This window comes from Scyliorhinus torazame, chromosome 22 (assembly GCF_047496885.1).
Source record: "Scyliorhinus torazame isolate Kashiwa2021f chromosome 22, sScyTor2.1, whole genome shotgun sequence".
NCBI lineage: Eukaryota > Metazoa > Chordata > Chondrichthyes > Carcharhiniformes > Scyliorhinidae > Scyliorhinus > Scyliorhinus torazame.
The window spans coordinates 90,920,098-90,943,162 of record NC_092728.1 but is presented as its reverse complement, the minus strand read 5'-3'; the positions used below and the strand labels follow the sequence as shown (position 1 = coordinate 90,943,162).

At 47.9% G+C, this 23,065-nt stretch overlaps 1 protein-coding gene across 3 annotated transcripts in view; it reads left to right on the top strand.

Moving 5' to 3' along the window:
- Nucleotides 1-22,584, top strand: part of c5 (complement component 5) — a 223,942-nt gene extending 201,358 nt beyond the window's left edge. For all 3 annotated transcript variants that reach the window (XM_072488563.1, XM_072488561.1, XM_072488562.1), the window contains 4 exons: nt 9,245-9,334; nt 10,301-10,384; nt 19,593-19,719; nt 22,272-22,584. In XM_072488563.1, coding sequence (XP_072344664.1) covers nt 9,245-9,334; nt 10,301-10,384; nt 19,593-19,719; nt 22,272-22,407 — 437 coding nt within the window. In that variant the 3' untranslated portion in view covers nt 22,408-22,584. The remainder of the gene's footprint in view (nt 1-9,244; nt 9,335-10,300; nt 10,385-19,592; nt 19,720-22,271) is intronic.
- Nucleotides 22,585-23,065: the final 481 nt, after the last annotated feature.

Here is a 23,065-nt window from a genome sequence, read left to right as displayed (position 1 = left end):
GAATCGTTTGCCTTGGAACGCACAAACTGGAGATGAAGCTTCCACAAAGGTGCCAATCACCTTGAGCGATGCAGGGTGGAGAACGCAGAGGCCAAGCATAAACAGTGGAAAGAGAGCGCAGAATCCAGAGTGTCCCACCCAACACATCAGCCACCACATACCAAACCTCTGGCAGAGTCTGTCGATCCAGGATTGGACTATTCAGCTGGAGTGGAAGCATGTCATCCTTGACCCTGAGGGTTAGCCCAAGAATAAGAAGACGACTAATTGATAAATTGAAAGCCTACCTGTTGTCAGCATGCCACTGTAGATGAAATCTGTGTCCTGAGGCGAGCAAACTGCCTGATGAGCAATGCGACGGAGAAATCAGGCGATGACGTGACTGCAGCACAGGCCAATGCAGGACAGAATGAGCCAGAAAAAGTCCAGTGAAGGAGCAAGTACGCTAATGAAGTGGAATTTCCAATTCCAGTTTAATATCAGTGGCTTTGCTGGCAAGTGTCTGGTGGGGTTACATTCTTTATTTATCAGAAGAGTAAGAAGAAATTTTCCGGAGGCCAATAAAGATCGATGGGAGATGGCGGTTACTTACCGATTACAACTGTCTGCATGTGACCACGAGCCCGTATATCAGACCAGCATGTGTACTCACTTGAAGTACAGAATTTAAACTGGAGAATATCGGTAGCTTGCAGTCCATGGCAAGCTATAGGGCTTTTCTTCTGCAATTTGTCTTTACAATATCATCAATCACATCATCTTCGGTAAATTCTTGTAAGGATGCATTTTCAATTGTCAGTAGTTGAACTTGTCCAATGTTCCTGACTCATCGTACGTTGTAGATAATTTTTCACTATTTTCAATAAAGAAAATGAACGTTCACCTGAAACATTTTTGACAGGTATTATTAAAAAGATCTTCAGAAATGTTTCCACATTTGGAAGAGTTGCCTACAAACCATCATGTACAAGTCTGTACAAATCAGCTGGTGATCTCAAAGCACAGAGCTCATCGTTATCGATGAAATGTTTCACTTCATCTTCAAAACCTTTGTGTCTATGCCTCCTGATAGAATTCAGCGGCTCTTAGCATTCTCATCCAAACTTTTGTTGAAAAGCACACAAAGTAATTTGACAGCTCAATTAGCTTCAACTCTGCAATTCCACCACTGTTGTGTCACAAATAACATCAACAGTCTCAACGATCAGCTTCTCTTCTCTTTCCTTTTTCAAGTGATTTCATTGTCTTTAATTTCATCAAAAAATAACTTCCTGTATCTTGTACGCCTCTCATCATCAGAGGAATCTGTATTCTTTGTTAATGTTAGTACTCTGGTTCCACTAGGTACAGTCATTTTAACTTACATGTCAAAACTTCTAACTGAGGCTGACAATTGTAAACATTCAATAAAGTTGTATCAACATTCTGCAGTGATTTGCTGACAACAATAATTATGGTTCCACAAAACAGCAAAAACAGCGATTTTGTACTTTTCAAACTACTCTGCTAAGAAGCTTCCTTCCGATTTCAAACGTAGTTTCTCTGAATGTTATAAGCATTCCTATATATTGACAAAGTTCAGTCTCTTTGTTGTATTATTGTCTGCGGCAAATGCAGAGAAAGTTCAGGTTGGAGCAGGGAGTGGGGGCTATATGGGTGAGGTTGGAGGTGGGCTCATATAGGGGGTCAGGGTTGCAGGCGGTGGCAACAGTGCTTCTCCCGCTGACCCTATGGAAGTATACGATGAGTCTGATGTTGGTGGCCACATTGAAGATCATGAGGCAGTTCAGACAGCATTTTAGGTTGGGAGCTGGGCTGGGGAGGATGCTGATCAGGGGGAATCATAGGTTCACGCCACGGCGGTTGGATGCAACGTTTCGGGGATGGGAAGAGAAGAGGATTAAGGAAATGAAGGGTTTGTTTCTGAGAGGGTGATTTGTGAATTTCGAGGAGTTGGGTGAGAGGTTTGCGCTGGTGCGGGGTGAAAGATTTAGGTATATGCAGGTGCGGGACTTTGCGAGGAAGGTCTTCCTGACCTTCCCGATAACGCCTGCCTCCTTGTTGTTGGAAGTGGTGCTGTTGGCATGGGGTTTGGAGACGGGGGTTGGCTTGACATTTTACGGGAGGATCTTGGAGGAGGATGGGGTGTCTATGGACAGGGTTACGGTGAAGCGGGGGGAAGAGTTGGAGGTGGTGCTGCAGGGGGGTTTGTGGTGTGAGGTGTTACGGAGGGTAAATGCCTCGACTTTGTGTGCGAGGCTGGGGATGATACAGCTGAAGGTAGTGTACAGAGCGAACCTCACAATACCCAAAATCATTGTCTCCAGACACTCGGAAGTGTGAGATTGTGGCTGGACACAACAGAGAAAGCACTCTACAACTCCCCCACCACTAGTCATATATCTTAAAATTAATGTTAATTTGTCCACATGATTCACATCTAGTGTGGAATCTATTATGGAATAGTATTGAATATCGTTGACTTCATTAGTGAATTGGTTTCTGAGCCGCTCTGCCATTATAGTGATGAAGTCATCGTAGGTTCTGTGCGTTAAAAGGTTGGTCTTCCCTGAGCCACGATATTGATCACTTTTCAAATGCTCTTTGAGAAGCTCGTCAAATTCACGGAGATATTCAAGGTGGGCTAAAAAATTATCTCTTTGACTTGACACTGACTCATCATGTCCTCTTAGCAATAGTCCCAGGAAAAACAGCAGTTTGACTGTGGAAACAACACGTCTCCGCACTTTCCTCTAATAAGTGCACTCTCTTTCAGACTGAGCCAATAGCACAGAATTAATTCTTCCAGATAATTTATGGGCTGGATTCTTCCGTCCCGCCTGCCGCAAGATCATTGCAGGCGGGATGCGGACCATGTAACGGTCCATTGACCTTGGGTGGGAATTTCCGGTTGCAGAGCAGGTGCAGCGGGAGAATCCCACCCTCCATCTTTGAACAAATGCACACATAGCCCGTACCAGCCTCCCCGAACAGGAGCCGGAATGTGGCGACTAGGGGCTTTTCACAGTAACTTCATTTGAAGCCTACTTGTGACAATAAGCGATTTTCATTTCATTTCATTTCATAGCCTTAATATGACTTTTGGAAATTTCATAATCAACAATACCTGTTCCAACATTTCTCCAGTTACATATGTTACCCGTCCAGTTACCCGTCGACATATGATTGTTTTTGACTCTCAGATTCATAAGGTGTGATTCACCAACCTTGTTGCTCTCTCGCTTGAGTGAAACAAGGCCAGTGAACAGCGGGAGAGGCCAAAAACGAGAACCACACCAGGCGCCAAAGAGTTTGTGATGCAATCTGCCTGCTCCTGTAGGCGAAGTCAGGGTCAGGCAACAATTTGCAAACCTAATAGTAGACATATCCAAAAAAATCAACTAATTTCTTCTTTCCATCATTACATTTCTCTTCACCCTCATAAAATAAGACTCATGAAGACTTCTGAACTGCTTTTGGCCTCGAACTTCAAAGTTTTTTCTCAAATATTCCATGTTACCTATGTTCTCTGGCCTATTTACTTCAAAATATTCAATCATACCCAATGGAACTGATTTTGGCCATAAGGCAGTGTTTTCAGGGTAAGTTTCTTCCCTCACTCCAGCAGCAGAACAATGAGCTTGAGCAGTATCTTGTAGTTCCATTCCTATTTCAGAGTCCACATCTTGTTCAAGTTTTTCAGGAGATGTGGGCCGGGATTCTCCAAAATTCCAGCCAAGTGTTGACGCCGGCGTAAACACCGGAGTGTTTCACGCCGGCATCAAGGGCTTCTTGGTCCAGCGATTCAGGGGGCCAGCACGGCGCTGGAGTGCTCCGCGCTGCCCCGGCACCGATATGTGGCCCTGCACAACCGGCACGGGTCCGTGCATGCGCGTGGTGGCCGTTTCCGCGGCACGCAACATGGCGTAGCGACACAGCGGGCCCGCGCGGAAGGAGGTAGGACCCCCCCAGATCGCGCGGGCCAGCCGATCGGTAGCCCCAATCACAGGCCTGGCCTTCATGCAGGCTCCCCCGGAGTCTGATCCCCCCACCTCCCCTCCAGGACGGCCATCGCTGCCGCGGGTCCAAGCTCCCGCCAGGTGGTACCAGGTTGGAACCACGCCGGTGGAACTCGGCGGGAACTCGGCCGGTCGACCACGGAGAATCGCCGCAGGGGCCATTGGGAACGGCTGTCGACGGCGCGGGTGCGCAACTGGCAGCGATTCTCACTGGATCATCGCGTCCCGGCTTCGGAGTGGCGTGGCGGGAATTTCCAGCATCACTGGCGATTCTCCGACCTGGCGCGGGCTTGGAGAATCCGGCCGTGTTGTCTCCGGAAATCAACAGGTCGAAGTCATCAGACAAGTCACCAAAATGTTTTGTGGATGTTGTTAAGCAGTTTGAGCAATACTTCAAACTTTTAAAAGTAAAGTGCCAAGCTGTCTCTTTGCCTTCTTCGTCCTCTTGCCTCACGTTCAACTTCCTGCATTTTTGACTGTCAGATTCATAGGGTGCGATCCACCAACCTCGTTGCTCTCTCGCTCGAGTGAAACAAGGCCGGTGAATAGTGGGAGAGGCCAAAAAGGAGAACCACACCAGGCGCCAAAGAGTTTGTGATGCAATCGGCCTGCTCCTGTAGGCGAAATCGGGATCTCACCGTAGCATGCCGAGAAACCATTTATCACCAATTAAGGCCTATTTCCATACAATTAATGGGAGCCACCCCATATCCAATGGCCTCTCGTGATTCATCGGCCTCCCCAGCAAGAGGTCACTCTGATGCTGATTAGCACAGTGGGCTAAACAGCTGGCTTGTAATGCAGAACAATGCCAGCAGAACGTGTTCAATTTCCGTACCAGGTTCCCCAAACAGGCGCTGGAATGTGGTGACTAGGGGCTTTTCACAGTAACTTCAATGAAGCCTACTTGTGACAATAAGCGATTATTATTAATATTATTCTTTTCACAAACCTCGTGGAAGGGCTGCTGCAGGGGCCCGAGGCGCTGAGTAGCCATCTTTGCTCACATGCAAAGAGCCTGGGGGCACTGGGCTTGTCACCCCAGTGCGTGACAGAGGGTGGAGGACCCTCCACAGGGGTGAGCTACCATGGGAGGGTGGGAAAGAGGTGCTGGGATTGCAACCAGGGGGCAACTGCACGCAACAGCACCATACCAACTCCTGGACCCTGTGTACCCGTTCCGGGGGCATCCTTTGTCCCTGCCAGTCTGCTCCACTGACCACCCATAACCCCCATCGACAGCCGAGGCCTCTGGCCATGCGGCTAAAATCTATTGCTAATAGGGAATTGGCAATCGTAGTTAATTGAGCACTTCACAAAACCCAAGTGCATTCCTGTGGGTAGGCAGGCCATGTAGCATGTTGGAGTCATTGCCTAGCATCCCAATCACATCTTGATGCATGGACACTGTGCCTGAACAGTGCGGGAGGCAACGCCACACATGCAGCAGCCAACACCCGAACGCCCAGGGGATTGGACCCAGTTCCATGTCCACGGCTGGAGGGTGCGTGAGTGCCATGGGGAGGGGACCAGCGTCTGGTCCAGTTGACGTTATGAACAAGTGTCCGGGGAGGAGGGGATGCCTGGAGAGAGCGAGGCAGACATACTGTCGCGACCCTCAACCATGGCTCTCGCCCACTGTGCAACACCTTGGACACCTCCACTAATGGTACCATCATCGTGCACCAGACTCTTCCCTGCGGTCGGCACCCTAGCGGTGTTGGCCTCGGTGCTACGCATTGCCGGCGACTTGTCCTGCTCCCATAGCCTCTGAGACTCTTCCAATCAGCTATAGATCTGCTGGAGTGTCGCTGACAACTCCCTTTGAATGTCCTGACCGCTTCCTATCATCTCCATCATCAGCTCCGGGATGACCTCTTTCACAGGCTCAGCATCAGGCTAGGACCCAGCTGGGTCCTGCAACCCAGCAGACCTCCGACTGCTGTCTCGCCTGGAGGTTCCTGCCTCCAGCAGCTGTGTAGTGTTCACCAGATTGAGCCCCAGAAGCCTGACCATTAACATTTCCCACTGAGGTGTGTGTATCTGTGCTGGTGGAGGGTGCAGTTGACAGCTGTGGCGCCTTGATCGTGTCTTCCTCAGAGCTACCCTCAGAGGTGGTCTCCTGGGAAGCTGGAGAGGGGCCACCCGGGATGGGCCAGAGCCGTCAGCTGGAGGACCTGCGGGAGAATGGACATGTGGTCAGTGGGAGGGATTGGTCAGTCAGTAAGGCAATAACAACTCACGTTTGACAGGCCTTCGGGTGGAGCCCGGTAGTTTCTCACCTCTGAGGCATTCGCCAGACTCCGCGTTGATGACCGCTCTGTCCTCGGCCACCTCAGTCACCTCCAGGGCCTGTTCCTTGAAGGAGGCACCCCACCACCAGTCTGGGCCCTCTCCCAATGATTGTGAGAGAGCTTTTCCTCAGGAGACACAGAGAGGGCATCATTAGTCACACATGTGGTTCATAGTGGTGGGAGGGGGTGTGTGAAGGAAGAGTTGGGAGGGTTGAAGGGAGAGGGGAGGGTGGAAGGAGGGTTGGAGAGTTGGGGGGGGCAGAAGGGTACGGGGGGGGGTGGGTCGTTGATGTCTACTCACTCTTGCTGCCCATTGTAGGTCATTGGCCTTCTTTCTGCACTGGAGGCCAGTCTTCCTGGTCACACTCCCGGTGCTCACAGCTGCCGCCACCTCATTCCAGGCAGCATTGGCTGCCCTGTGACTGACCCTCCAGGACCCTCGGGGGAACAGGACATCCCTCCTGGCCTTCACTGTGTCTAGGAGCCGGCCAGATCTGTATCCTCGAATCTTAGGGCCGGTCACCTGGGCACCATTGTTGCAAGCTGGCTGGGGTTGGCTGTGCAAGAGCTGTTTAAGTGTTGCTCGACCTTGTTAGCATGAGGCTGGCGATCATGGTGCCGGCGAATCGGCTGGCGAGCCTTCAGTTGTGATGAGAAGCCGTGGGGCCTTGATATGTGGACCAATTAACGTTGAATAGCGTTGCTGTCTCGCTGGGCCAAGCGTGGGAAGCTCGCAGCAGTTCCCGCTCGCTACCACACTTAGAAATCTGTCCGGAGAATCCCAGCCACAGTGTCTCTTCCTATTGACTGGGGATGGTCTGTCTTAATTTCGACGATTCACAAACAAGTTTTCAGAATTTTCTCCTTAAGCAAAAACAGCCGATTGTCTAAGCAGCTCAAAAACAGCGATGAATTAAACAAAGTTTATGAGTTGGTGTTCGTAAATTGTGAGAAGAATTGGTGTGAGGATGAGCCTGAGTACACGGCCAAATTCCTGCCAGAGTAACTGGCTGCTGGCAATAATCTGGGAAAGTTGTGATGCCGATAGATGGTCAAGGCAAGTGGGAGTTATAAAAGACACCGCAATCGATAAGAGAGAGAAATTGCTGACACCAAAATAGGCAGTAAATCCAACATGCACAAACAACAAGAAGAAAGAACGTGTTGATTGCTGCCCAGCTCCCTCACTCTCAGCACTGCCTGGCTGGCCACTGGCTCTGGCCGAGTTCCGCAGGCACACTGGCTGCTGCTCCACGATTTCCAAGACACAACGGTAGTGCTTGGCTGGCCTTCGCACCTCCCAACTGTTGCTTTGCTCACCTCTTGACCCTTGCTTGGGTGGCCGGGCATCGAGCCTCCAACCCTTGACGACCGTATACGGTCTTGACTGGCTGCTGCTGCTGGCTACATGGCCTGGTGGCCTCTTCCTTTTGGTTGGTTACCCATCCACTTTCCTCAGCCTGGAGGTCCCCTTGATGGATGTTGGCCAGCACCATCTTCCCACCTTGCTGAAGCCGTAGCAGGCTCACACCCCAACATTTGGTCAGCGACCTCACTTTTGCCTCAGGCTGCCCTTGAGACTGCGTGCCAGAAACCTGGCTGCTGCTTTGCACCTTTACTCAATGAAAGTTCAGAAACTTCACACCAATTCAGGAGATCCATGTCCGAACTGATCTAAGTCTACACCTTCTCCTGACGTCTGCCAAACTGCTTTCTTGCTCTTAAGGGAAGTTCACCAATCAGAGCCAAATGTTGTTCTGTATTGCCTGCTGATAGGCCCCTATCAGCAAATTTCGAGCTACCAAGGCTTTGATTGGTGTTCCCACCACAACCACCTCTCCATATGCACCCCCCCCCTCCCCCATTGGCCGGGGTCCTGCGCTGATGCAACATGTATTTCATTGAAAGTCCGCCACTGATTAAGCGGCTGCAGATGGGACATCTTCCCCCTTAGTCAGGAGGAAGTCCCGCCTTAGAGAGCTGCCAGCCAGTCCGATTGGCCTGTAGCTCTTCAGTCCCTTCAGCGAAAAGAGCATGAGGATGCCTGAAAGTAAGTCCAGCCTCTGCAGGCCAAGGTAAGTTCAAGGGGTCCCAGGGTGGGAAGGAAAGGGAAGGCCTGAGTGCAAAGGGGGCGGCGGGGTCTCAGGGGAGAGGCCGGGGATGGGATGAGGATCATAAGGGGTGGATGCCCAACTTCAGAAGGGGCCTTCTGTTGAAAGTCCCACCATTTTCTCCCTTCCAGCCTGAGATCTAAGTCCGTTCATTTTTGGGCTTTCCGCCTGCAAGGGCAATCCTACCGCCAACCTAAAAATTGAAGCTGGGTGAAAGAGCCCTGAAGTGACCAATAATTGACCACTTAAGGGCCTCAATTTAGGCAAGGGCGGATTTCCTGTCTGAGGGATTGCCTGCCGCAGTGTAAAATTGTTGCATGGTCGGGGCAGGTATGAACCCAGAGGGAATTCCGTTCCTTCAATTTCTCACTTCCTCACCACCTGAAGGTCTACTGGCAAGGAAGCACAACATTCTAGCCATGGAGTCCATAGAACAAACCACGGCACCTTAATGTGAAGAAAATTAAGAATTAGTTCCATTTCCTATTTACATAAATTAGATTTCTGCTTAATTATTTTTCATTTACTTCTACAAGCCACTAATAGGATCCTGTTTTACATTTAATAGTTGTTGTATGTTGTGATGTATGAAAAGACTGCAATGCGAATGAAGATTTTAAATCATTTATACAACTTAGCATGTTTTATTCCAAATTAAATTGAATATTTAACTTAAAATTCTTGTTTGAAGCATATTCTGGATAAAGTTAAATTATTTGTACTTAGTATTGTAAAAAGGATCGCGCTAATATTTCTTGTGTAATATTTCTTTAATTTGTTTACAATAAGATTTTTTTTTAAATTTTCCTCCGTGGTTCAGCTGAGTGCAGTGAAATGCGGCCACCGTTAGATATATCTCTCAATATCCAGGAAAAACACAAAGCTGCATGCAATAAAGGGGCAGTTTATGGTAAGTATTTTGAAATGTTCAGTGTCTGCTTATTTCTATGATGAAAAATATCTATTATTTAGCACCTACGTTACAAAGCTACTATTCAAAAAGAGAACATTTAATAATAATAATCTTTATTAGTGTCACAAGTAAGCTTTCATTAACACTGCAATGAAATTACTGTGAATATCCCCTGGTTGCCATTTTTACGCTTTCCAAGCCATTTGGCAGAAACAAAAATTGTTTGGGTTCACTGATTTTCTCGATTTTACTTTATTACTTTGTCTGTACAGCACTGCAGAATTTTGTCGTTTCTGCTTTTTGTATCATGACTGTCACAACTTTAAAAACTCTCATTGGATGTGGCCCTGTTAAGATGCAATGCACTACTCTCCTCATATATTCTTGTTGCCCCAAAATACCCCTCTCTCACTCCCAAAAGTCCCTACTTTCCCAGCATCACAATATAATTTCCCATGCACTTTTCCTTGGCAGTATGGTTTTTTACACCAATATCCTCTTGTGACTGGATTTAAGCCGTTTCAACTTATGTTACTTAGGTTCTTAGTTTGATCCAGGTTTGTAATCATGAGAATGTGCAATGACCATTATCAAATTGCACATCTCTGCAGCTAAAATTTTTTTTCTTCAGCTTAATTAAGATTTTATATCCAATAAAACTCTGAGTCTGCAATGATTTCTCCGGAGATGATCAGGTGTCAATTGGCACTGCCTGTATGCTTCTACAGGTAATGTGGCAGTGTTTGACTATAATTTTGGATCAACTGATCAAAGAACTGAAGCTGTTCCTTAAGCCCTCAACATGACAATATCCATTCAACAGCAATGTGGATGATACACCTTCAACCCTCTTGATTTAACTGGATTCAAATTTAAGTGACACAAATGCAAGAACGTAGTTCCCCATGTGTCTCAAGAATATATTAATATTAAAACGTATTGAAACTGATTCTGTTTTTGCAGCCTACAAAGTGCAAATTTTGTCTTCTGAGAAGCAGGTTAATTTCATCAAGTACAACGCCACAATTCTGAAGATATTTATGAAAGGTTCGTACTTATTTTGAATAGCATTTGTTCTGTATGTTCGCACGACCTTCACTCACCAACAAAAAACATTTGGATTCTTTGCTGGTTATCTGTCAGGAAGATACCTGGTATATGCTGATTTCAATAGGCCAATGATATGAATGCCAGAGTTGTGCATAGTGTTTCCAGGCTCGGATTAGGTAAAATCGAGCTCCTGAATGGCGTCAAGTGACATAACCCTATATGCAATCATACCCTGAATGAGGCAAAAGTGGAAATGAATGCATGATATGTCACATTTTCCCCACTAACCAGTGCTGCCCCTGGCTGAAGGTACTGGATGCAGCAAAGGCTTTGTGCCCTGACAATACCCCAGAAGTGGTATTGAAGACTTGTGCTCCAGAACTAGTCACATCCAGTGCCAAACTGTTCCAGTACAGCTACAACACTGACATCTACTCAACAATGTAGAAAATTGTCCAGGTATGTCCTGTCCACACAAAGCGGGACAAACCTAATCTGGCCCATTACCGTCCCATCACTCTACTCTTGTTCATCAGCAAAGTGATGAAAGATATCAACAGTGTGGCCAAGGGGCACTGACACAGTAATTACCTATTCACCCAGTGCTTAGTTTGAGTTCTTCCAGGGTCACTCCTGACTTCGTGTCTTCTGTTGGCCTTGGTCCAAAACATGGACAAAAGAGTTGAACCCGGGTTGAGGTTAGAGTTACTGTTCTTGACATTGAGGCAGCATTTGATCAAATGTGGCATCAAGAAGCCCTAGCAAAACTGAGGTCAATGGCTATCAAGGAAAAACACACTCACTAATTGGCATCATATCTAGCATAAAGGAAGATAGTTCTGGTTGTTGAAGGCCAATCATCTGAGCCCCAGGCTATGGCTGCTGGAGTTCTTCAGGGTAGTCTGAGGCCCAATCACCTTCGTCTCCTGCTGACTTTCCCTCCACATAAGGCCAGTGTAGATGTTTACTGCTGATTGCACAATGTTCAGTAACATTCATGACTCCTCAGATACTGAAGCAGTCTGTGTCCATGTGCAGCAGGTCCTGAACAACATTCAGGCTTGGGCTGATAATTGGCAACTAATATTTGTGCCACACAAGTGCCTGACAATGATCATCTCCAAGAAAGAATCTAATCATCTCCCCTTGACACTCAATGGTACTATCATTGCTGAATCCTCCACCACAACAGCTTGGGGGTTACCATTGACTAGAAATTAAACTGGACTAGTCATATAAATACTGTGGCTACAGGAACAGAGCAGAGGCAGGGAACTCTGCTGCGAGTAACTCTCTTCTTGACTCCTCATTTACAAGGCACAAATCAGGACTGTGATGGAATATTGTTCACTGCCTAGAGCTCCAACAATATTCAAGAACAGAACTTGCTTGGTAGACTTTTGTGAGGGCCATGAAGAATCCAGCACGAGTTTTAAGAATACAAAGAAATAACATTTATTTACAATAACGTAGATATACAGCAGCAGCAGCAACTTCGCTTGCTGCTCACTCCTTCCTGGCTGATTCCAAACTGGCCAGCTTTATTTATACAGGGAGCCTGCTAATGATTTATACACCCCCCCCCCCTCCCTCATTGGGGAAGCTCATACACCCACAGGATTGTGGGATTGTCATTAGTCCCCAGCCAATGGTAAGCAGGCAGGTTATAACATCCCTTCCCCCCCAAAGTCCATGGAATCCACCGAAGACCCTGGCGAAGGAGGGCGTCGGACTCGTTTTGCCGCAGGCCGGACACCATTTGCACATGACGCTGGATTGGGCGGCATGTAACGAGACGGAGATCGGCGTTTCCGTGATGAACGGCGTAACGGTTGTACATCCACGGCCTGTAGGCCCGAGGATTCCCCCTCTGATGCGTCCTGTGTCTCCATCACGGAGTCACAGTCTGCTGCCTCCGTCATCATGGCGTCTCTATCTCCACGCGGTTCTGTAACGACCTGCGCAGGCTTCGAGTGAGGCACCAGAGGAAGATTGTGAGGGCTACTTTCCATTGTGTCTGGTCTCTGTGGCTGTAGAAATGAGCTCCGGGGGCAGGGAATCTTTGGAAGGGATAGTCTTCTGGACCGAACGTGGTCTACATGTTTGCGCTGGAGACGACCCTGGGCTTGCACCTGGTAAGATATAGGGCCCGTTTGGCGAAAGATTACGCCAGGGACCCACTGGGCACCACCAGCAAAATTCCAAACGAACACTGGGTCACCGGGCGCAAACTGCCGAATCGGCCGATGCCAAGAAAATCCCTGTCCCTGCCGTTCTTGTGTGTGGCATACTTTTGCGCCAATGTCCGGGAAAACCATGCTAAGGCGGGTGCAAAGTCTTCGGCCCATTAGGAGTTCTGCGGGAGCTACCCCAGTCACCGCATGGGGGGTGGTCCTATACGAAAACAAAAAGCGAGCCAGTCTCGTGCCCATTGACCCGGAAGACTGCTTCTTTAGGCCTTGTTTGAATGTCTGCACTGCGTGCTCCGCCAACCCATTTGAAACCGGGTGGTAAGGGGCAGTGCGGATATGGCGTATGCCGTTCATCTTCATGAACCTTGCAAACTCCTCACTTGTGAATGGAGTGCCGTTATCCATGACCAGCACCTCGGGGTGGCCATGCGTACTGAAAGACAAACGCATCTTCTCAATTGTTGCGCAGGACGTTGTGCCTACCATCTTATGCACCTCTAGCCATTTAGACTGGGCATCGATTAATAGAAGGAACATGGATCCTTGAAAAGGGCTGGTGAAATCCACATGCAAGCGTGCCCAAGGTCGCCCTGGCCATTCCCAGTGATGTAGGGGCGCGGCCGGCGGAAGCTTCTGATGCTCCTGGCAAATGGAGCAGTTTTGGGCCACCTTCTCAATGTCGGTGTCGAGGCCTGGCCACCAGACATAACTCCGGGCCAACATTTTCATTTTGGTCACGCCTGGATGCCCATTGTGCAAGTCTCTTAGTATCAGCTCCTGTCCTTTTTCCAGGACAATCACACGCGTCCCCCACAAGAGGATGCCGTCTTCCACGCTGAATTCTGACAGCTTGGAGGAAAATGCCCGCATCTCGCCTGGGAGCTGTCTATGCTGCCCACCATACAGGACTATGTGCCGAACCTTTGACAGGACTGGCTCCATCTGGGTCCACTCACGGCTCTGTGATTCCGTGACAGGCAAGGTGTCCATAAAATTTAGGGTTGCAACCACCTCACCGGTTGTGGGGGTCGACATGGGGCAGTCGATAAATGCAATCGGCTCAGTGCGTCGGCATTCGCTATCTGCGTTCCTGGTTTGTGCTCCAGAGAATACTCAAATGCAGCGAGCAACAAAGCCCAGCGCTGGATCCGTGCGGAAGCAATGGGCGGTATTGGCTTATTCTCTCTGAAAATTCCCAGCAGAGGCTTATGATCAGTCACGATAGTGAAGTGGCGGCCATACACGTACTGGTGGAAACGTTTCATCGCAAAGACCACTGCCAGGCCCTCCTTCTCGATCTGCGCGTACTTTGTTTCCGCTGTAGTCAATGTGCGGGAGGCGAAAGCTATCGGCCGCTCGGCCCCGTTCTCCATCTTGTGGGACAGGACGGCCCCAATACCATACGGGGATGCATCACATGTGACGAGCAAAGGCTTTCCAGGATCATAGTGGGTTAGTAACCCAGACGACGACAATTGTTGTTTTACCCGCCGGAAAGCGGTTTCTTGCTTCTGACCCCAATGACCCAGGTGTGATTTTTCTTTAGCAGAAGGTGCAATGGGGCCAGCGTAGTTGCCAGATTGGGGAGGAACTTCCCGTAATAGTTTACGAGGCCGAGAAAAGAACAAAGATGCGAAATGTCACTCGGGGCGGGGGCCTGTTGAATCGCACGCACCTTCTCTGCGACGGGGTGCAAACCTTCATGGTCCACCCGATAACCCAGGTAGACTACTTCCTTCCCCTGAAAGACGCATTTTGTGCGACATAAATGGACTCCAGCCTCCGAAAAGCGTCTAAGGACAGCCTCCAGATTTTCCAAATGTTCCTGCTCCGACGTCCCAGTGATCAAAACGTCATCTAAGTAGACAGCGACACGCGGTAAACCTCTCAAAATGCCCTCCATAACGCGTTGAAAAATAGCGCAGGCAGAGGATACTCCAAAGGGCAACCGTGTATATTCATACAGGCCCCGGTGTGTATTAATCGTTACATATGGTCGGGAGGCAGGGTCCAGCTCCAACTGTAGGTTGGCATGACTCATATCTAATTTTGTGAACGAGAGTCCGCCTGCAGGCTTCGCGTAGAGATCCTCTATGCGAGGCATTGGATATCGGTCGAGTCAGGAAGCCGTATTCACTGTAGGTTTATAGTCACTGCACAAGCAAACTGGCATCTGGCTTCATTGCAGGTACAATTGGTGCTGCCCAGTCAGCGAAAAAGACAGGCCTGATAATACCTAAAGTCTCCAAACGAGTGAGCTCCACTTCTACCTTCTCGAGCAAGACGTAAGGCACCGGGCGCACCTGGAAAGCATGGCTCCTGGTTCAACTTGGATACGGGCTACGGCCCCTTTTATTTTCCCCAAACCGGGCTGGAATACATCTGGGTATCGTCTTAGCACCTCAGTCAACCCGCCAGAAACTGTTTGGAGGATGTGCTGCCACCGTAACCGCAAATGGCGCAACCAGTCCTGATCCAACAGGCTGGGCCCATGGCTGCACACCACGATAAGTGGTCGCCCTCCTGGCGTCCATAAACAACAGGGGTCATTGTAGTTCCTGCAATGTCCAATGGTTCCCCCGTGTAGGTGGCCAACCTGGCCTGTGTGTCGGTTAATGTAAGGGTCTGTATACCCAGCTTGATGCGGTCGAATATCCTCTGGGCGATCATGGAGACCGCTGCGCCAGTGTCCAACTCCATCTCAAGCGGGTGACCATTGACCCGTACTGTCACCTTAATGGGGGCCACTCGGGGAGCTGCCACACAATGCAGCTGCAGGCAGTCGTCCTCCGTCTCCACGTCCTCAGGAGTAGTCGCCGCAGGTTCATCCACATAGAAGGTATGGCCCCTGGGCTGGTCCCAGTTTCGGTCGGAACGACGGCGCCTCTGGCGCCCCCAGGACTGGCGTCCGTGACGGGGCCGACGGCTACAAGTGTGACATGGACATGACTCCTCATCCATTGGTTCTGGAGAAGGCTCCACTGGTGTCGATCCGGACGTCGCCTCACCCAAGGTACCGCAGGAGTGCGGGGGGACGTTTTCGGACAGAAGGGGTTGCGCCCCAAGGCATGCACCTCCATTCCCTGTAGCTCCTGCACTCCTCGTTCTGCGCTCTCTTGGGACAATACTATTTGAATGGCCTGTTGAAAAGTCAATGTTGGCTCAGCTAAAAACTTTCTCTGGGTGGCCGCATTGTTAATACCGCAAACCAAACGGTCGCGTAACATTTCTGACAAGGTCTCACCATAGTCACAGTACTCTGCAATCCTGCGTAGCCTGGATAGAAAGTCAGCAAGGGATTCTCCTGGGGTCCTCTCAGTGGTATAAAATCGGTAACGTTGGACTATCGTGGACGGGGTTGGGTTAAAATGTTGCCCCACTAAGTTCACAAGTTCATCAAACGTTTTGGTGTCCGGCGCAGCTGGGTACGTAAGGCTCCTAATCACCCCAAACGTATGCGGGCCGCAGGCGGTGAGCAATATGACCACCTGGCGCTCATTTTCGGTGATGTTGTTTGCCCGGAAATAGTAACACATCCGTTGTGCGTATTGGTTCCAGCTTTCCAGCGCAGCATCAAAAACATCCAAATGTCCGTACAGAGGCATGGTGTAATAGAAAACAACTTCCAACCTGTATCCAACAAAAATCCAGGAAGGTGGCTTCAGCAGTGTAGACAGATATTCACTTTAACCCTCGTCGCCAGTTTTGTGAGGGCCACAAAGAATCCAACACGAGTTTTAAGAATACAAAGAAATAACATTTATTTACAATAACATATATATACAACAGCAGCAGCAACTTCGCTTGCTGCTCACTCCTTCCTGGCTGGTTCCAAACTGGCCAGCTTTATTTATACAGGCAGTGTGGTAATGATCCCCCCCCCCCCTCATTGGGGAAGCTCATTCTCCCACAGGATTGTGGGATTGTCATTAGTCCCCAGCCAATGGTAAGCAGGCAGGTTATAACATAGACCCATCTTTTCATCCTGTTCTTAGTCACTAAACCTATTTCCTCCTATCTTGACTCTTGGTGAAATCTTCCTTTTTTTCTTCGAAGTGCTGGCTCAAATGAGAAAAATGGCATGCAACTCATCAGTTGCAAAGCAGATTTTTCTTGTCATGTTGTCCTGCACTTAGAAGAAAATAATCTTAGAGGTTTGTCCCTAACCGTCAAGCTGGCAAGGCGGGTCCGAAAAAGCTAGCAACATTGGGTTTCAAAAGGGCACCACGATCTGCAGTTTAAAGAAAGAGGAACACAGCCCCCCCACACAGGGAGATGCCCCACCCACACACACGGGCAACTCCCCCCTCCCCCATGTACACAGGGAACATCCCACCCACACAGATAAAGGAAGCCTTCCCATGGAGCTCTGCAGCAGGGGGCTCCCTTGATGCTGCCCCTTGGCATCGCACCCTAGCACCCTAGGATTGACCTTTAACTGCTTCACGTTTAAAAAAATCTGTTGTAAACATGTCTGCGAGGTGTGAATATTCAGTGAGGAGAAACATATTGCGCGAAGCCCTATAATTATAATCAAATTTATTGAAATGATGTTACGTCACGGGCGAGGTGCGTGGAGAATCAGGAAACAAGTTCTCGGTTCCTAACTCTCAGGAGATTTTGGGCCCGCATCGCCACTACCCTGACAGATAACATGGGCTCAAAATCACCCCAAATGTTTTGAGTTCATTCTGACTTTTTCTTCCAAATCAGTCAGCGCATTTGAGGAACATAGGGATTGGCATTTCTCCATGTGAAAGGATCCAGCTTCCATTCCGTTCCCCATTTCCCAGGTTGATGCATTTTCAAGTTCTAACATACTGCATCACAACAGCTCCATCCTGAAAATCATTACAGCTCAATTCAATTCAGCATGGGTATGTTCAGCTCTAAGTGATGGCTGGCAGGCAAGGAAATGAGTGACACAATCATCCAACCAGTGATATGGTGAATTTAAATGATGACCAATCAAGCTTCACACTTTACATGATTCTTTATATTTTTCTTTGATATGCTAAAATAGAAATAGATTTTTAAAAACAATTTGGTGTTAACAATGATAAATTCAATAAATAAAATTAAGTATAAATTGGACAGCTTATTAAGATTAGATTTTAGGAAAATGAATGTTTACCAATGTGATGAATGTAGGAATTTCAGATGTATTGTATTATAGGTATTTGGTGCACTAAGGGTTAAAAGCCTGGGCTAGAGTGTGTGTGACTGCTGCAAGCATGGTTTAAAAGAAAGTATAATTTGGGAGCCAGGGGTGTAATTAAACAGTTGTAAAAGGCTTGAGCTAATGTAATTTTGTTTGGCTATATGGGATTCCCTGTGGATTTAATTTGATTTCAGCTGGGTAAGTTGATGTCATTGCTGGGTGGAGCTAAGATATCTGGAATTTTGCAGAAAGCACACAGTTGTGAACTTAATGAAGCTGTGACTAGAAGTGAAGCAGTTGGCTCTCACTGCAATTCAGTTAAAAAGAGATCAACAGTCTTTAGAGCACTGAAGACTTGATTGAGAAGAAGGGGAGCTGAAACCGGCTGAAACAGCTTCTGAAGACATACAGCCAGAGTTTCTGCATGGTTCTGACAGGAGTCAGATCTTTTGTTTCAAGCAGTGTCAAAAGATATTGGCCTGGATTTTCAAACGGTTCTAGATTCGCCGGGTCTGTGTTTGACACTTGGGAGGCTGACAAGCTGCAGCCGCATATATACATTACAATCCCCACACACACTCATCCTAACCAACAAGATGTCACTGGTTGTGTTGGAGCACACCCATACAGCTGATGGGTCGGCTAGGTCCAAAGGGCACCTGGGGTGGCTGTCAGCAGTGTGTACAGCTGCATGGTTGCCTTTCCGGCTGTTGAAATGGTGTTCCTTGCCCATCCACTCCAAACCCATAGCCCACCTCCTGGCCACACCCTCGCTACTCCCTGTAGCCCTGGCAGAAGCCCCCCGTCCAGAGGCACAACTGTCAGCAAACTATGGCGATGTTGGACACTTTCTATACCCGCTCTCTCTCCCTCAACAACCACAACGCTGGTTTCACAATTTTTAAAAGCACAAGTGAACCGCGCCGTTGGGAACCCGGCACATCGGGGGCAAAGATTCGCGGAGGCCCCGGAGAATACCGGGTCAGGCCCGCTAATGATATTGGAACTGTGTTTACTGTATATGCTTTCTGAACTGCATTAACACCGCTGTTGAGGTGAAGGAGAATTGTGATTTGGTGTCAAATCACCACCCGATGCGATTTTGGCATCAAAACCTATTCTCCTCCCAATCATGTTTCCCGATTTCTGCATCAGCTAATGGAAAATCCAACCCATTATTTCTTAAAGAACATCTCTTGAAGCAAATATTCCTGTGTGCCAATGGTTTAATAGTGAATTGAGAACCGAGATGTATTTTTTTCTTGTTGGTTGAGTGGAAATAAAGATAGCAGTTAAGGATATTGTATTCACTGTATTGAAGAATCTTGTTTAAGGGGTAATTATAAGTTATTTCCTCATGTGTTGTTTAAGAAATTTTAATACTGTGTTAGTAATAAAGTTTGTTTTAATATACCCAATACGGGTTTCTCCGCCGGCGTGATTCACCGTTATGCCGGTGCCCGGGGGTCTCCCGACAGCGTGGGGCTGCCCCACAATGGGAAACCCCATTGACAGGCTGGCATAACGGAGAATACCACCGGCCGGTCGGGGCAGAAATGTGGCACAGCGGGGCGGAGAATCCCTCTTCCTATCTCTATTTCTTCATGCAATCACTCCTGGAGCCTGGAGTGAGGTATCCTTTTCCTCACAGTCTTACAAAATTAAAACAAAATATTGATGTTTCTGTCCAGTATCCAAGCCACTGTTGGGGTCTGGTCTGGGATCGTAAAAGCAAGCATTATTACATTAGCACTTTAATAGTATAAAGCTTATTTAAGTTTTCTTCAATTTGTCTAAGTATTAAGTTTCAAGTATTATAATACCTGACTAAAACAGTGTCTTTTTATTGCAGTTGATGATATTGAAAAAACCTCAATTATAAGTTTGATTAAGAAGGACACTTGTTCTGATGTTAGTTTAATCAAAAACCAAAGGTACTTGATAATGGGAAAAAATAGCCTGCGTTTAAGTTCATCAAGGTGAGTAAGCTTTAATTCAGGTCACTTGACCACTATTTCCTAATGCATCCCATTTCTTTTCTACTTTTCAATATCGGTAGCTCCTTCCACTATGAATACAATTTTTTCTAATGATAGCATGACTGACTTCTCTCCCTTTAGATTTATCAATTTTAAACCAATTTTACTGAAATTTTACGAGTAGCAAGTGGGCCCTATTTCACATGGCGAGAACGCCTGGTGAACCCCAGTGGCCTCCTGTGAGCTTTGAGCAGGAAGTCTTTCGGATAGGGCACTTACCAACCCACAGAGGGCCATCTCCATGGAAACAATCCTCCCTAGCCTGATCAACCACCACCCCGTCCTGTCACAGGGCTCTGGTAGGCACTGACAATCCCCGACCCCACTTACCTTGCTCAGGATAACGCTCATGCTACTACCTTCAGCTGGATGTAGTCCTAGCAATGGCCACCAGTCCCTTTGTTCCCCCTGTGGTTCTGCTTCTCTCTCCTTCTGCTACCCCCATTCCCTACTGTTTTTCTCCCCCACCCTCCATCTACCCCCCTAGCTATCTCGCCGTTGGTAGTGTACACCTCCCACGTCGCTCAGAGCTCTCTCCCCAGTGGGAGATGTGCCACAGCCCCTCCCCCCTCACTCGTACCTCATGGCGCTAGCTTTCCCACTAGTGTGGTGGCCTCCCTCCTGGGGTCAGCCCTACTGCCTCTTGTGCCAGCTGATTTAATTTCCCCTCTGCCTTCTCCTCACCCTCTCCTGCTGCCCTGGCCCTCTCCTTTCTGTGCTCTGGTTCCCAGGTTCAGAACGAGGCGGTCCAGTCCTTTAACATTTTCCACATCTCCGGTGTCTGCCTCATCATTGCCTCCACTGTTGTTTCCCCAGCCCATTCTGTTGGATAAACTTGTCCACAACTGCAGGGGTCGTAAAATAATGCTCCCTGCCCTGGTACGTGACCCAAAGTCTGGCTGTGTACAGCATCCCGAACTTCACTTTGCTCCTGTACAGGGTCAACTTGGCATTATTGAATTCTGCCCAGCGCTTTTCCAGGCCTTCCCCAATGTCCTGGTTTTTCCTAACCTTGTGTCCCTCCCATTTTTAAGCCTTTGTTTGTTTGGTCCAGTGCAGGACTTTCTCCCGGTCTTGGTACCGGTACAGTTTGTCGATGATCACCCTCGGCTGCTCCTCAGCCTTAGATTTTGGCCAGAGCAACTTATGGGTCCTGTCGATATCCTTGGGTTGGGGAAACTGTCCCTTCCCACCAGGTTTCCCAGCATCTGAACCACCTAGTCTTGCAGACGTTCCCTGCAGGCCCACTAGCCTGAGGTTTTAGCGCCTCGACCGGTTCTCCTGGTCCATAATCTTTTCGTTCAGGTTCCCTGGGCCGCCACCAACCTCTTTGGTTCTGCCTCTAGGGCGACGATCCGGTCACTCTGGTCCATCGAGGATTTTTCCAAGTCCTTAATCATGTTTCTCTGAGCCTCCAGTCTCCTTTCCACTTTGTCGAGGGCCACCTGCATGATGGTCAGTGCTTCTGTGACAGCCACCTTAACCGCAGCCTTAATCTCAGCCTTAATTTTATCCTTCAGCTCCTTCATGAGGAACTTCTTCCATCCATCCTCTGGCAGGGGGATGGGGGGGTCTCAGGTTGCTGGTCTCCCTTCCTCAAGTGTGGCTTGGGACCCTCCACCTCGTGGGTCTGATGATTCACTCGCACATTTCTCCTGTCCTTTGCCGCAGCTTTTGGGCTCTTTACAGCCTCTGCAGCAATTGCTTTCCAGCATTTCTTCTTGCCCATGTGTTGTAGAGGGTGAGGGAATGTTTTTGTCTGATTTTTGTAGGTACTTGCGATTAAAAGTGCCTATTTTCTAGTTTATTGGAAGAGAGCCACCTTATGTGCACCCGATCAGCACAACCCGGTCACTGGAAGTCCAGTCTTCTGAACCTATGTAATTTGACCGAAAGTATCGCATTCTTTCAGCTTACTGACCCCGATCCTCTATGCCTGCATCGTATGGCTCCAGCCTCCCGAACAGCAGCATCTTTGAATCTTCTTTGGTTTTGTTTTCTAACTAGATTATTCGGTTACAGCAAGGTTGTCCAGAATCACTTTTTTCCCTATTCCCCATCACAAGTTTAATAATCCAGGAGACCCAAGAAAGAAGGTTCACTTAAATTTATTATAAACTTGAAGGTTAAGGCTGCGACCGTGGCATACGATAGGGTCCTAGTTGGGGACTAACTAGTGTGTCGGTCCCGGTTTGGGACGGTATTTAAAGAAACAAATAAGGAGCCCCAGCTCGGCAGACCTCTGCACACTAATGGAAAAGCTTGTATTCTATGAATCCCACAGAGAGATCGATCAGTGTATCCTGTGTGCCTTGTGAGGATTATCACACATGTCTTTTTTCTCTGCTTCACCTTCCTCTCTATCTCAGTCGTCCTTCAGGAGGCCCTGGCTTTGGCTTTGTGCTGTCTTCATAGTTGGATGGTGCCAGAATGAATGGTTTACATTGCAGAGAATATTTTTTTAAAAACATTTGTTTGTATTTTTAAATTAGGTATGAATACCCTTTGGACTCATCCAACTGGATAGAAAGGTGGCCTTTACAGGAAGACTGTTCTGAAGATACATGTGGAACCTTCCTCCAGCAAATGGAGGACTTTTCAATGGATCTTTTAATAAGTGGATGTTAATGGATATGAAAATGAGCTAGAGACATGTTTGAATCTAAAATATTACTTCTTATGTTGCTTTAGTCACCGTACCTCACTACTTTTGTGCTGAAATAGGTAACCATTTCTCAGAACATTTTCTTGACAGTAATGTTCCATGTATTTTGTTTGTTCCAGTAAAAATATGTTCTCTCACAACTCGAGAATGGGATGAAGTTATTTGCAAACAATTGCATCTTTCAGGCCACTACTTAGCCAGTAGAGATTTTATAGAGGGAGGAATCTTTATTCACTGTCATCAAATGTTAAGCATTTATATCTTTATTAGCCATTTCTAGAACTTGGCAGTGGAATGTGCACTGTTAAAATTAATGCAAACTCTTGGGTATGAAGAAAGTGGTTCTTAGATGTTGATTGAGTACAATGCAGCAAAATGGCTAATTCCATTGTATTCTTTCCACTGAAACATGAATGATCAAAATCTGTCTCAATATTATTTTCTGATTAAAACAACTACACATTTTCTCCAGTACTGTCTTTTGTACTGTCTTTGTAATCTGCCAATGAATGAGGTGAAACTGGGTCAGATGTTTTGCATTTCTGCTTCTGCCCGAGTATTAGATGAGAGGAAACAAATTGCACCACTCCTTCCTAGGTCCAGGAGTACCTAAATTGCCTA